Here is a 15,742-nt window from a genome sequence, read left to right as displayed (position 1 = left end):
TTTTCTTATTTGATATTACCAAAAGCTCAGAAAAGTAGATAATTAAGGTAGATTTATCGTTTTATATGAAGAAATTGAGATCTTGAAAGACTGTGACTTACCCAGGGTCATGTAGCTAGTGAGTGACAGCTTAAGCATGAACCAAAGCATAAGCTTGAAGTTCAGGGCTCTTTTTAATTCTCCCACACCACCTCTATGCAGTGACTAAGCATGCGTTAATTTATGCACAGGCCTGACCACAGTGGGGGTATGTTTTAATTTATTCACTTAATATTATCTTCATCGTTTATTTTAAGTACTTAAAGGACAGGAATAGGATCAATCCATTAAATGAGATCAAAACAGTGTCTTTTGGGTCCATAAGAATACCCAGAAAGTGCTTTTCAATTGACAGTGATGTGTATTAAAACGCTTGGATATATGAGAGTGGTTATGACTTGTCTTTTCCTGTTTTATTGGAGGGTCTATTGCATGTGACTGTTGAAAATAGTGGTGGGCTGGTATTAGGGACTATGCTTACTATAATCAGCGTTAAAGATCAATACATTAAGGATCATTACTTAACATGCACCATTAAATTGATTTTTTACTTCCAGTATTATGGATTGTCTCTGCAACATCTTCCCCTTTTTTACCCATAACCTCTAGAAGGTTTAGTCCCAGAAAGAACAGAACTGTATCTTTATTTTCTCATCACATTGTCTCTCGAATAGATAGTACTTTTCATTGCTTGCTTTCTGATTTGGCTTTGAGTCACTGCTGTGATTCTAGCTGTTAAAACAGTCTTTCAAGTTAGCAATTAGTATTCTGGTTAAGTAAAAATTGTTATGAGGCTGCCATTCTTACCAGTGTAGCTAAGGTAGTTTTACTAAATCAGTTATTAAGAGTCATGTTGTCAGATGCATATGACAATTGCATTTCACAAAACTTCCCTAAATATTGATACTTGAGATTTACTGGCAATTAAATCTAAAATTTTATACTCATAATTCAGAGGTTCGAGAAACCAATAATCTGTAAAGTTCAAAAAAGCCACATTTATGCTGCTTAATATTTTAAAAGAAAAAAACTGGTTTAGTCTCTTTACTGTTTTTTTGCCTTACCTGATTAAATTTTGCTGTTGTGTTAATTAATAAATTCAAAGGCGATGTTCTAATTAGTTTCTGTCATAACTGGGAACCACAGCAAGTTAGAGTACTTTGGAAAAGCATGATAATCTAAACACCTGCTCACAAGTAGGTATCACTTCTTTGCCTGGCTCTATTCCAGTCTCACTAACTGTGTCTAAACTTGTGAACCTCTTACCATCTGGGTACTTCCATTTCCCTCTAAATTAACAACAACAACAAAAAAGTCTTACCCGTGTTCTACCTGATGCAGAAGAGTTTTGAAAGATAATGGAAAGTCATTTAAGTGCTTATCACCAATATATGCTATTTACTAGTTAAAATTTATAACTATTTAAAAATCTTTGGCTTTAAAATATACTATTTTAAAATAGTAATTTACTATTTAGAAACCATTGACTTTTTTAGTGTTCTTCATCGCTTGGTCTTAGAACTTTTATTTTTAGAATAGAGTGTATTTAAAGACCAGTTTTACTGTTGGATTTGACAGGCATGGCATGAGGCCAATCTAATGAGCCCAAAGGGAGAATCCATAGAGTATGCAGGTTAGTGGAGCCCTGCCTGGAACTGGCTCTCCACGAAGTCCAGGCTATCCATGTTCATTTCTGCTGAGTGGAGATTTGTTCAAAGTTGACTGTTTTCTCCCTTCTGTATGATCTGATTCCAATCCGCATTTGTTTTTTATAGCTAGAGACAGTCGGATGGCAGCTTAACCTTCAGATGGCTCACTCTGCTCAAGCAAAACTAAAATCTCCTCAAGCTGTGTTACAGCTAGGAGTGAGCAATGAAGATTCGAAGGTAAGAAATGGTATTCCAGTGAAATGATGTATTTTGTTTACTTGATCTTGTTTACTTGATCTTTGTTTACTTGATATTGTTTACTGTTAACAGGGTCTTTGCTCTTTGGATTGAAAACTTAAACATAATTCAATTAAAATTAAACAAGGATTAACAAGTTGACATATCTTTATTTTTGACAGGTTTTATGTCAGATTTACATATCACTTTGTTATTTATTTGAAGAAATAGCTTGTCTTTTCAAGGTGCCTTTCTTGCAAGAACATTTCATTATGTTGTCTTAAATTTTGCAATGGAAACAATTGGAAGTAGCCATATAAAATTATGATTTTATGTTTTACATATTTGTGGCTATTCCTTGGTGTTTTGTGTTTTAACTTGTATTCATATGGTAGAGGGAATCTTGTTGTCCAGCCAGTGCTTGGAATATGAAGATGACCTGAGTTGTGTTTATGTGTGTGTAGTATGTGTGTTCATGTGTTTAAATCCCAGCTCTTGCAAAATAGAATTTTAGATAAGTTTTATACTGCATGGTGATTTCTCCTTTAATATTAATTTCAGAAAATCTGAACATGTTATCAAAGATTGAAGAGTTGTTATGAAATAGTTTTTCTTACTGTAGGATATATTGAAATAAATATTTCAGATACCAATGAGAGATATTTATTATATTTTTTAATTGTAATTATCTTTTTAAGATAGAGAAGAGGGAGTGACCTTTTTTCCCCATAAATAAATGAGACTTGGTCTCCTTTCAAGACAAATAAAATAGAAGTGAGAATGAGGTAAGAAGATCTGAGGAAGGAGAAATTACTATGATTGGATATAATCAGAGAATAATGGAAGAAATGTTATTATTTATAGTGGACATTAAAGGATGGGGATATTATTACTTCTTTGTTAGCACTTTTACTGTTTATTATATCATGCACATTTTTTTTTTTGATTCCAAGATTTTCTCTTTCTTTTTTTTTTAATTTTTTGTTTATTGCAGTAACATTGGTTTATAACATTGTATAAATTTCAGGTGTACATCATTATACTTCTGTTTCTGCATAGATTACATCATGTTCACCACCAAAATACTAATTACAACCCATCACCACACACATGTGCCAAATGATCCCTTTTGCCTCCTCCCTCCCCCCTTCCCCTCTGGTAACCACCAATCCAATCTCTGTCTCTATGTGTTTGTTTATTGTTGTTATTATCTACTACTTAATGAAGGAAATCATACGGTATTTGACCTTCTCCCTCTGACTTATGTCACTTTGCATAATACCCTCAATGTCCATCCATGTTGTCCCAAATGGCTGGATTTCATCGTTTCTTATGGCTGAGTAGTATTCCATTCTGTATATATACCACATCTTCTTTATCCATTCGTCCCTTGATGGGCACTTAGGTTTCATGCATGTTTCTGTCTTTCTTAAGAACTGGGACCAGTGCCTAGCCCAGGTTACATGTCACCAAAATTTTAGGCAATTGTGTTGGGTCTTATTATATATAATGTATTAATTTGTTACAGTATTTCAAAAGTATCATTTCATTTCACACATTTTCACCAGAAAATAATATAAACTTAGTGATTAAAAGTCTAACTGACTGGGGGGCCAGCTTGGTTGCATAGCGGTTAAGTTCGCCCACTCTGCTTAGCGGCCTGGGGTTCACAGGCCTGGATCCCAGGTGGGGACCTATGCACCACTCATCAAGCCATGCTGTGGTGGCATCCCACCTACAAGATAGAGGAAGATTGCCACAGATGTTAGCTCAGGGCTAATCTTCCTTAAGCAAAAAGAGGAATATGGGCAACAGATGTTAACTCAGGGCCAATCTTCCTCACCAAAAAAAGTCAAACTGACTGGTGTATTGTATATGCTCTGCATTTTAGTAGCAGTGTAACCTTGGGTGAGTTACTTAATCTTTATGACTGTCCGTTTTTTCATCTGTAGAATGGGGATAATATTATCTATCTCACAGGGTTTTTATGAAGATTAAATATGTAGTGTATGTAAAGTGCTTAGTCCAATGCCTACTATTATGGTAAATACTCAGTAAGCGCTGGCTGCTACCATCTCCATCATCATCATCAGTGAAACTTTTTGGGCTAGTGAATAAATAAATCTCTTTGTTTTAAACCAAAGCTGTCACTAAATTTATTTCCTGGTGAAATTAACCTTTTCTTTTCCTTTTCCTTGCATTCTTCCTCCCTTTCATTTCTTGGTCATATTTTTCATATTTATGCTTATTGGGGATTGGAGAGGAAAAGGACAGCCTGGAAGGTCCTTTTTTTCCTCCTATGAACTAAGGAAGGCATTCCTTTAGGTTTAGGATAATAATCTGGAACTCACTGGTGTAGACTGGGACTATTCCATGAGTTAAAATACACATGTACGTATGTACATACATACATTCTCCAAGTAGCTAGATACCTTCTGTGTTGTATTTCTCGTGGCTACCGTATGTTAAGTCTGAGTAGTTAAATGCAATTTATAGGTTGGAAGGGTGGTGTTTTGACCATATATTGGGTATACTTTAAGCCTCATGACTTTGGCAATGCTTGACTTTGGGATGCTTGAGTCCTCACAGCTCCTTTATTATGTCTTCAAAATATGTCTACATGTCTGTTATATTTTTAGGCAGTAGGAATAGATGAGTAATGCTTCTGGTAAAAGAATCATGTTTTTAATTCATATTATTCAGGAAATCTATACAGATGTGAGATCCAACTCATTTGAGATATAGTCTTGAGTATATTTATATTTTTCTTTGTGTTGCTATTTTGAAGTTTTGAATGAACATTTGGTTGGTACCCTTATAACTTACAGAGCTAGAGAACCATGTTTGGTAAGAAACAGATACTTGGGAAGAAGAGCAGCAGCACACAAATGCAAAGGATATTTTCATTTTGTATGTAGACTTCAGTGAACCTTTTTGTCTGTGTTGCCCATCTCCCCTAGAGCGTTGTGTGGATTTGGTCCCTATTTCTTATATCTCCTAAACAATAGACGTGCTGTGGAGTGTATAACCACTGTCAACTTGGACAGAAACATGCTATCTCCAAGTGATGTGGTGTGCCCTAGCTGTAAAGGAACAGTTAACTACCACACCTCTGTTCCCCTCAGTGAACTACTGCCTGGCACTTTTACTTTTTCTTTGGTTTACATTCTCCCTGTTTTTATGAACTGGTATTCTGTTCTTTGTATGTTTATTACATCTGGTTCTTTGATGTTAATTTTTGTGTAACTCTTGTTATTAAGGACCACACACTACTTTTCCCCCAACATTTGCTCTTTTCTGAAATGAGAATTTGGGAATTCTTGACAGGTTGGGGTATTAGGTAAAAGGAACAGAAGCATGGAGCATTTTAAAAACGAACATTGTTAAAGGAAGGGAGAGGTTTTTTGTTTTTTGGTGTTTTTTGAGTAAGATTGGCCCTGAGGTAGCATCTGTTGCCAGTCTTCCTCCTTTTTTCTTTTTTTCTCTCCAAAACCCCAGTAGATAGTTGTATGTCGTAGTTTTACATGCTTCTAGTTGCTCTATGTGGGACGCTGCCTCAGCATGGCTTGATGAGCAGTGCCTAGGTCTGCGCCCAGGATCCAAACCAGAGAACCCCAGGCTGCATAAGCGGAGCACATGAACTTAACCGCTATACCACCGGGCCCCAGGGAGAGTTTTTATTAAAAGGAAGATTAGGGGCTGGCCCTGTGGCATAGCGGTTAAGTGCGCGCGCTCTGCTGCTGGCGGCCGGGGTTCAGATCCCGGGCGCGCACCGACGCACCGCTTGTCAGGCCATGCTGTGGTGGCGTCCCATATAAAGTGGAGGAAGATGGGCACAGATGTTAGCCCAGGGCAAGTCTTCCTCAGCAAAAGAGGAGGATTGGCATGGATGTTAGCTCAGAGCTGATCTTCCTAACCAGAAAAAAAAAAAAGGCGAAGATTAAAAGTTATCGCTGGTTAGTTTATAATGCAAAGTACCATGAAGTACAAAGTTGTCATACTTATGAAATTCGCATTTGTTTAAAACTGGAAGCATTAGGTAAAATTCTTTTAAGTGTATATTTTACAGGGTAGTTATCCTGAAAATATACATATATTAAAATAATTCTGAGAGGATTAGAGTCAGTGCAAATTGTGATAGAATGTTTTGATGGTATTTACTTTTGAGCTACAGAGCTGAAAACTTCAGTGGACTTCACTGAAGAGTATGGTTTCTAAGAATCTCTTTTTTCTCATTCACTTCCAACACACACATGAAAAGTGTAGTCTGCAGTGAAGTTTTAATTGCTATCATGTTAGATAACATTGTTGTACTGGTCTCTTTCTCTTAGAACATTTCTGTCTCAGGGCTTTCCTGTTTTGCTACTAATTTTATCATGAAAACTGGGTGATTGTAGCTTTTCCTACAGTATTTTGATATACACCCTAGTTGTTTTCAGTTAATTGTCTTAGTGTTTGTCTACTGCATTTAGCAAAGTAAGATTATGTTCCTGTTCCACAGATGCTGCAAAATGAGTTTTCTGAGGTGGTTTTTTTGGTTTTTTTTGGTTTATTTCATTAGGGGGCAGTAGAGCTCTTTGCTTACCTAACCTCTGGCGTTCACAGTGTTATTTGAAATAACATTCAAAATAATTTGTGAAGTCAGTAGTTGTGGGAAATGCTAAATGTTTACATTTCTAATCTGTATATAACAATAGAGTTCTCTTGTTTCCATCAACAAAATTAATGCCTGTTAATCAGATATGTACAGAACAAATAAATGAAATCATCATGGTTTCAGTGTTTGTTCTTTTGCCAAAATGAAATTTATTTGAAATTTATTAAAAAATGAAATTTATTAAAAAATCTTCTACACTATTGATTCTTTTGTTACATTCTGTCACTGGTATTAATTTCTTTATGAGAAAAGAGAATAAAATAATCTGCAAGATAGTTGAATGGTTCTATTAGGTTATAGTGTAACTAGTTTCAGGCTAATCATAGACAGTTGAAATTTCCTTATTTATAGAGAATAGCAATTTTATATGTAACAAATGTTGGTAATTTTGAATGACATCAATACTTTAACTTTGAATATTCTAAAAACACTTAAATATTTAAATTTTGGTATTAATCTTGCCTTATTGCATTTTCTTCAGTAAATTTGCTGTTCAAAACAATCATATTTTGTAAATATAGTTATTCTAAATTTTTTTTGTACATCTTTTAAGAAAGAATCCTAGTGTTTCAATTTTTTTCTTCTTCTTTTGAAACAACGGGGGTAAAGTCACCTTGACAAGAGAATTATCATTTATCTTAATGTTAGATTGGATTATGCTCAGGTTACAGAAGGTACTTTATGCCTGGGAAATTATGATTTCTAGTGAACTTAGGACTTTTAATAATAGTTTTGAGTTAGAGATCTTCATTCTTATTTCCAAAATGTATGACAAATTCTATCTAAAGTGAGAAAAAGGGGGAAAAAACCCTTTTTTTTAGTGCTTACTTTGTGCTAGACGTGGTATTACCTCTTTTAATATTTAAAACATTTCTTACAGGTATGAATTATTATTGTTATCCTTATTTTATAGATAGCTGGAGAAATGGAAGCACATAAAGGTTAAATTATTTTCCTAGGTTATACACGAATAAACAGGAGAGCTAGGATTTGAAACCAGACAATTTTATTTCAGAGTCCTATGCTGTATTCATCACTAGGATACTGTATCATTGTGCTTATTTAATCATTTAGCAGTTTATCCTGTAATATACGTATATGTTTCAGGGTGTTGAAAGCTGTTCTAAAATGCAATGACTGTTTTATTGTTGTTGTTCTTCTTCATAAAATTATAGTTGTAAGGATTCTAAATTTCATTTTCCTTTTATTTGATTAAGTTGAAACAATTTTTTACATTAAGTCAATGAGAGACACTAATATACACCTTTATGTAGTAAGTAAAGTTGTATGTTTTGATGTTATCATCTCAGTTCAATAGAAGCTGCATTTATTAACACACTTTATTGTAAGGGCTATCTGACACCATTGATGTTGATGTCTTATGAACAAAGAAATAGGCTAAATCATTAAAAAGAAAGCACATCCTGAGATCTCTTTATGACAGATTTCTCAGTAAGAGAAAAATATGTATGCTGTTCAAATCATGAACTCTTCTATTTGAAATTTAATATTTTGATCTCCTTAAAGGTGATGTTTATGTTGACTGATTTTGAAGTACCTTCAAATTTTTCTGAGCTACTCTCATGAGCAGGTCTTTGAGTTTTATGAAATGTTGTATTTTTATTAATCTAATCTGTATAGTGAATATATTTCAACATATTCCCTTAATAATTTAAATTTATTTTTCTCCATTACAATAGCTGTACATTTTTATAATGGCCATTTTGAAAAATATGGAAAAAAACATTCATTAAAGCTAAGTATAATTCCAGTACCCACAACACTGATATGTTTTGCTAAATGACCTTCCAGTTGTTTTGTTCTATGCATCTATTAACTTATAAGTGATTTTTAAAAAATAGTGATGTTTATATTTGGCCTAGGAAAAAGAACTGAAGTTTTATTATTACTGTTCAATACTAGATATGGTTATAAGAAGATAATATCATTCATCAATCAGAATTTTTTTTCCTTTTTGGTAATAGTAGTTATTCCTTTTTCTGCACTATGCTATCTTGTGATCTGAAGGGACATTCTGTAAAGTCTTGGGCTTTTTACTCACTGATTTTGATCAGAAATTTTATAAAATGAGCTTTGTCTCCAGCAGTTCTGGATCAAGATGCTAACTTGCATTTGTGTCATTTGGGATGGTTATTAAGCGTTCAGAAAATTTTTAAGGCAAGTCAGTCATTTTTCTTCTCAGATGAAATGATTGATGAATATTGATTGTCTTTCTTTTAAAAAAATGTGGTTCTTATTATCTAAGTTGTATATGTTTATTATAGAAAACTTGAAAATTATAGAGATATGGAATGAAGAACTTAGATTTACCACCAAGATGCAGCCAGTTTATTTGATCTCTTTTATCTCAGTGTTGATTTTATGCATACGTTCTTTTGAGAGTCTAATCATATAACTTCTCTGGTTTTATATTCTGCTTTTTTCACGTAACTCTTTTCCATATTGCTTCAAACTCATCACTAATAGGTTTTAAATGACTGCATCATATTTTGGCTGTGGTGTACTATGATATCTTACCAATTCCTATATTGTCAAATAATGGGCTTGTCTTCAGTATTTTCCTGTTATATTGTGATAAACATCTTTGTGAATATATACATAGTAGGTGCTCAGTAAACATTTACTGAATAGATGAATGAATGAGTGAATAGATCCTCCTTGATATTTAGGGTTATTCCTCAGGAGTATAATTACTGGGTGAAAGGGTGTAAACCAAAAAAAAAGGTCTTGCTATAGTTTGTTAAATGGCTTTCCATAATCATGTTGGCAACACACATGAAATTCAAAGGTTGCATTCAAAGGATTTAAGAGCTTCTGGAGAAAAATGTAAAATTACTATCTCAGAAATAGGTTCTTTGATAACTAGTTATTTAAGTTAGATAATTTTAGGAGACCAGTGAAAAGTCCAGGTATTTTTGTTAAATCATAGAGCCCTCTCTTTTATAATTTCTTTATTCCATTAGTGTACAAATTAAACAAACTTTTGTTATATGTGTTTTATTATAGAACAATTATATATAATTAAATAGATTATATAACTACAGAAGCAATCTGATCAAATACTCTAGCAGTTAAAAAAAATAGAAACAGCCCTTATTTGTTAGATAATTGCCCAGATATTTTGAAAACAAAGCCTAGTTCTTTGGAATCAAATTTATTTAAATATTCCTAAGGCTTTGTGGCTCTAGTTTTCTGATTCTTAAATTTTTTTTGTATCCTTTTATATTGTGATCAATTTATCAATGATAGTATCCTTCAAGGTGTTGTTTTCTAGATAAGAGCAATATAAAAATGTCTTTCCTTGATGTAGTGTATTTTTTTAGTTTTGTTGTAAATATGACTTTCTAAAAGATCTTATGTGTTCAAGTATAATGAAGTATTTAAAACATACGTGTATAGTTCCTTGATATCACAAAGTGAACCCCCTTGTGTGTGTGCGAGTGTGTGTGTAAGCTTTTCTCTGTATTTCAGGCTGCCTAACAGAAAGTCTGCATTTATCCATGATAAGACTTTATAAGCTAACAAAAATATTGTTTTAAACACTATTTATCTTTGATGAGGAAAAACAAACAATATTAATACACAATTAGAGTGTAATAGAATTTAGTATTCATGTAACCAAAATGATAAAAGAGTCTTGGAGGAGAAAATCCTTTTAAAAATACTCCAGAAAGTTCATGCATTTCAGAATTAAAAAATAATCTTTTTGCTAAAATTATTTTAAAACTTTGTGTAATTCTAAAGTAGGGAAACAAATAATATCACCTTCACTTGTCTTCCTAGCTTCTGAACCTTGTTAACTTTTGAAATCCAGAGCAATGATAGTGGTAGAATTCCTTAAACATAATAGAATATATTTAGAAGTACCTTTCAATTTTGTTTGATGTATTTTTATGGGCTAGAAATGACAATAATGTCAGTGACTGGTTTAAATATTTTGAAATAAAAGTGTTAACAGTGAAATAAACATCAGAACAAATAAAATGCTAAGTTCGATAAATAAGCAATAACTTTTAAAATAGCTTGAATGCAATTCAAGAAATATTTATTAAACATTTACTATGCACAAGGTACTAAGCAAGCTATTAGTGATCTAGACAGGTTTTATTTTTTATCATGGAGCTTATGGTCTAGCAGGAAATACATATGTTAAGCCAGTAAATATCAGTTTAGTGACTATTACAAGAGAGGAAATACATGGAACTATGGAAACTGACAGCAAGGAATTAGAGTGTGATGAGTGGGGGAGTTTCAGGCGGAGGAAAGAGCACATGAAAAAGGTTCGAGGCTCACCTTTTGAACATATTGAGGGTGAGGTAGCTGAGATACCCAGGTGGAGATTGTTTGGTTGGCAGTCTGAGGCTTGGGAGAAATTATAGACTAGAAATTGAGATTTGGAAATGATTGAAGTTTAGATTATAATTTTAGTCATGAGAATGGGAGAGATCAATCACTTAGGGAGAGAGTCTAGAACCTTAATGAATGCCTACATTTAAAAGGCAAGTAAAGTTGGAGGATTATGACAGTGATTGGGAAGGAGCAGCCCGAGACCAAAGGAAGAGAGCATTTCTTGGAGGACAAATTATGTCACATGCTGCTAAGAGGTAAAAGAGAAAAAAAAAGATACTAGTTTAACTCTCATAGCTATGAATTAGGTACTAATGTTTTTCCTAGTTTGTAGATCAAGAAGTTGAGGCTCAGTGGTTATCTTTCCCTAATTGGATGCTAGAAAATGATAGAGCCAATATTTGAACCCATGTCCATCTGACTCAATAGCCTCAACTTATTATAATCACCATATAGTGGTAAAAAGTGAATTTAGTTACATGGAGGTCATCGGTGATCACCTGTGTGCCGGAGAAAGAGATGTTGTAAGATGAGGGGGAGTATTGAATGCTATTGAGAGGTCAGGAAAGAAAACAGACATGTGACTGTTGGATTTGGTAGATGGACTTCTGTGATGACCTTGACAATTGTAATCTCAATTACAATTGAGAGGAAGAAGAAACCTGATTGAACTAAACTTGGGAAAGAATATGAGGGGAGAAAGTGAAAGCAACCATATAGGTAACTCTTTCAAGAAGCAGAGAAATAGGATAGTCGATGTAGCGTAATGTGGATTCAGTGACTGGAGACAGAGGAGGTGTGTATGCTGATGCCACAGATCCACTGAGAGAGAAACCGATGCTGCAGGGAAGAGAGGGATATAAGCTCCTTGAGAAGTGAGAAGATAACGAGGTCCAAAGCGCAAATGCAAGGGTTGAACTTTGATGGGAAGTGGGAACATATCATTTGTTGTAATAGGAAAGAAGGAAGAGTATGAGTTAGGTGGATAGTTTTGGTGCTGGGAAGGGAAAGTTGTGTCTGATTGCTTTTGTTTTCTCAATGCAGTCATTAGATGGGGGAGTGGGTAGGTGTAGGAGGTTTGATAACAGAGGAGAAAGTATTAAATAGTTATTTTGAATATTGGGAAAATGAACCAATTAAGTATTTTAGGATATTTTAGTGTCACTAAACAGTGCTGATTGCCTGTTGAGATTTGTGACCATGAATTTGAAAGGAGAGCTGTTAGAAGGCTGTATATTTTTCTTGTTTTTTTTGGTTGGGGGAGAGGCAGATTAGCCCTGAGCTAACATCTGTTGCCAATCCTCCTCTTTTTGCTGAGGAAGATTGGCCCTGGGCTAACATCTGTGCCCATCTTCCTCTACTTTATATGTGGGATGCCGCCACAGCATGGCTTGATAAGCAGTGTGTAGGTCTGCATCTGGGATTTGAACCCGCGAACCCCGGGCTGCTGAAGCACAGTGGGTGAACCCAACCACTACGCCACCGGGCCAGCCCCACATTTTTCTTTTTTTTTGTAATTCTTGATTCTTTTTTTTTTTTTTTTGGTGAGGAAGATTGGCCCTGAGCTAACATCTGTTGCCAAAGTTCTTCTTCTTCTTTTTTTTTTTTTTTTTATGTAGGATGCTGCCACAGCATGGCTTGATGAGCACTGTGTAGGTCCACACCTGGATCCTAACCCACAAACCGCAGGCCACTGAAGCAGAGTGTGTGAACTTAAGCACTATGCCACTGGGCTGGCCCTACCTTTTCTTTCATTCATTTTTAGTTGTTCTGGTGCAGATGTGGAGTAGATGGATAGTTGCATTTAATCAAGGTGTCTTCTTTGCCAGGTGTATCAGATGAAGGGAGAAAGGGACAGAGGATTGGCTGTGTACACACGGGAGTGACTGACTATGGATTTTAGATCCATAGGGTCAGGTGGAAAGTGAGGATATGGTGTGTGTTGAGGGTTGGGGTATGATGGAGAGTGAGAAACTGGAGATAGTATGGGAACCCTAGCCATAGCCTCCCTCGAGTAGTGTGTGGTACAGAGGAGCCTCGTATAGACACATTAGTTCCAGGATCACTCAGGGATTTTTTTTATTTGAATCTTCAGCTCCCTGTGGCTGGATCAGGTGTATAGCATATCCTTTAAGATGGAGAAGTGGATACAGGTAAAACCTGATACTTGGTCTAGTCTGAACTTTTACATCAACTTGGAAACTGAAGTGGTCTAAGTTATATGAATTTTTGCTCCATATCCTAGGAATTCTCAATGTGTAGCCAGTGGCTACTCTTTGATCTATTGCTTCCTTGGTTGATGATATACCCTGGATCTGCTAGAAAATACTGGAGTAGTTCATAATAAACCCTCTATACCAATGATACTATAGCCAGAAATCAGTTAAAATGTGAACGTTTTATGTCTCAGTTGAGTTGATTAGTTTTTGAACATCATTGGTGATTTTCTGAATTGCTTTTCTGAATCTAGTATTCTGATTTTGGGATAGTATTATAAATTTTCGATTCAAGACAAAATAAAGATGGCTAGATTAAGTTTTCTCATGAGTAAATTGCGTTGTTGAATATTGAATTCAGTCTTAATAATTTTGGCAAAAAAGGAGTTGGCAAACACTTTTCTTTCCTGGCCTAGTTTAAATGAGATTTTAAGCATGTTTGGTGTTACGTACCATATGAATGCTTAAATATGTATTTAATGGATTATGCAAATTATGTTTTATTCAGATTTATTTATTTCCTTTATATGAGAATTATTTAGAGGGAATTAACTTATCTGAAGAGGAGGAATCATTTTTACTGTATAATATAGTTCTCGGGACAAATTATTGGGCATGATTGGCTGTATTTATGGTATTAGGAAAAGTGAAGATTTTTCTAGTAAGTTCACATACAAAATCTTTTCTTTTTTTTTGAGCTTTTCAACTGTCTTTAGTACTTACGATCCAAAATTATGTAATTTGGGGTAAAATTATGTAAATTTTTGGTAAAAATTATGTAAAATTATGTTCTAAAAAAGTCTCACGCCTATATATAAAGTGCTTTGAGGGTTAATTAGTTCCTCAAATGTTGCATCACCTGACCTCTTATTTGGAAATGTGGGCATTCCAAGATGCCTAATGATTATGAGTCAGGTTTGGCTATTTTCTGTTTGTATTTAGCATCAGCCCAGCATCATCACTTCCATGTTTTCAGTCTGTATCTGGATGATGTGTTTGAGGGTCTGAAGGCAGCTGTTCTTTTAGCGCACAAAAAAGTCAATTTCAGTCACCTTATCGTATAATGGAGAATGATATCCCTAGACAGTGGGACATATCATAACTAGGGCCATAGATGAACAAAGGGGTAGAAATAGGATTGGTGAAGCAGTGTTATTCTTATCTTACCACTTATCCCACCCCTTGCTACTAGTAAAAACGAGAGACAGACAGAATTAATATAATCTAATTTTTACAAACCTTGATAACTTTTTGTTTCAGAAAAATTTTGATTCCTAAGTCTAATTAATGAAGTAACAGACCATATACAATGTTTAAAACTTCATATTTTAAGTTTTTAAAAATTGTTTTGTTGGTATTCTTTGGAGTTTATATAAAATTTACTTACAGTCAATAACTGTGCTGTTATGGCATCAGTAAAACTCTCTCTCTAGTTTTTGTTGTTATTGTTGTGGTTAGTTAACCAAAAGGTAGCTGACAAATTACATATACTGAGTGAAGGTAAAATGCAATAATAAGTGAATGTGTAGAAAGAAATTCTTGTTAATAAATTTCACTTTTAAAGAATTTTGTTTTTATCTTTTTTATTCTTTTGTACTTTTCTAAATTTACACAAGAAATTTACATTATAGAAAAATCAGAAAATATAAGAAAATAAAATTCTCCTATAATCCTACGTAAAGAGAATAACTTTGAATGACTTATTTAATTAGTATATAGCTTTCCAAATCTATCCATTATAAACTAGTTTTTTCCTGAGAGAGCATTACATTGTAAAACATCTTTCCTTATCAGTAAATGAACTTCTTCTCAACAACATTTTTTTTTTTTTTTTTTTTTTTTAAAGATTTTATTTATTCATTTTTTTCCCCCCAAAGCCCCAGTAGATAGTTGTATGTCATAGGTTCACATCCTTCTAGTTGCTGTACGTGGGACTCGGCCTCGCGTTGGACGGAGAAGTGGTGCCTCGGTGCGCGCCCGGGATCCGAACCCGGGCCGCCAGCATCAGAGCGCGCGCACTCAACCGCTAAGCCACGGAGCCGGCCCTCAACAACATTTTAAATGGCTGCAGAGTATTCTGTTTTGTTTGTATATTCCATCTTCTTTCTTTTTTTGGTAAAAATGGTTTATTTTTCTAGTAATCTTTCAGCAATATATTTGCTTTTAAAGCCATGTTTAAACCATTTGATAGATACTAACATATTGCCCAGCTAAAGTGAGGGAAGTAGGTCTTAGAAATGCTATCCATGTGTTAGAGAGATTCTAGTAACTGCTACAGTATTGAATTTATATTGCAAGGTTAACTGTCTTTTCCGGGAATTAACATATTTGGACATATAGTTTGAAATGTCTTTTAAAATTGTGTGTTTATTAATTTATGAGGTTCTCAAATGGAAAGAATTTGCTCCCTCCTTTCCTCTCGTCCTCCCTCTCTTTCTCTTTCCCCTTCCTCCTTTTTTCTATATAATGGAGCAGAAATGCAGCTTCTTTCAGAGATAACCCATTTTATCTCAAGAAGTTCCAACCTGTTCATCTTACAAGGGTAATTTTATCCAAACTTAAAATGCTACCACTTC

General features: G+C 34.4%; 1 protein-coding gene across 3 annotated transcripts in view; it reads left to right on the top strand.

Moving 5' to 3' along the window:
* Positions 1 to 15,742, top strand: part of COMMD10 (COMM domain containing 10) — a 163,210-nt gene that overhangs the window by 26,267 nt on the left and 121,201 nt on the right. For all 3 annotated transcript variants that reach the window (XM_087429909.1, XM_087429910.1, XM_004420288.3), the window contains one exon: positions 1,815 to 1,925. In XM_087429909.1, the coding sequence (XP_087286035.1) occupies positions 1,815 to 1,925 (111 nt within the window). The remainder of the gene's footprint in view (positions 1 to 1,814; positions 1,926 to 15,742) is intronic.

This window comes from Ceratotherium simum, chromosome 4 (assembly GCF_057802395.1).
Source record: "Ceratotherium simum simum isolate JZ-2026a chromosome 4, ASM5780239v1, whole genome shotgun sequence".
NCBI lineage: Eukaryota > Metazoa > Chordata > Mammalia > Perissodactyla > Rhinocerotidae > Ceratotherium > Ceratotherium simum.
This window is presented reverse-complemented; position numbering and strand designations above follow the sequence as displayed.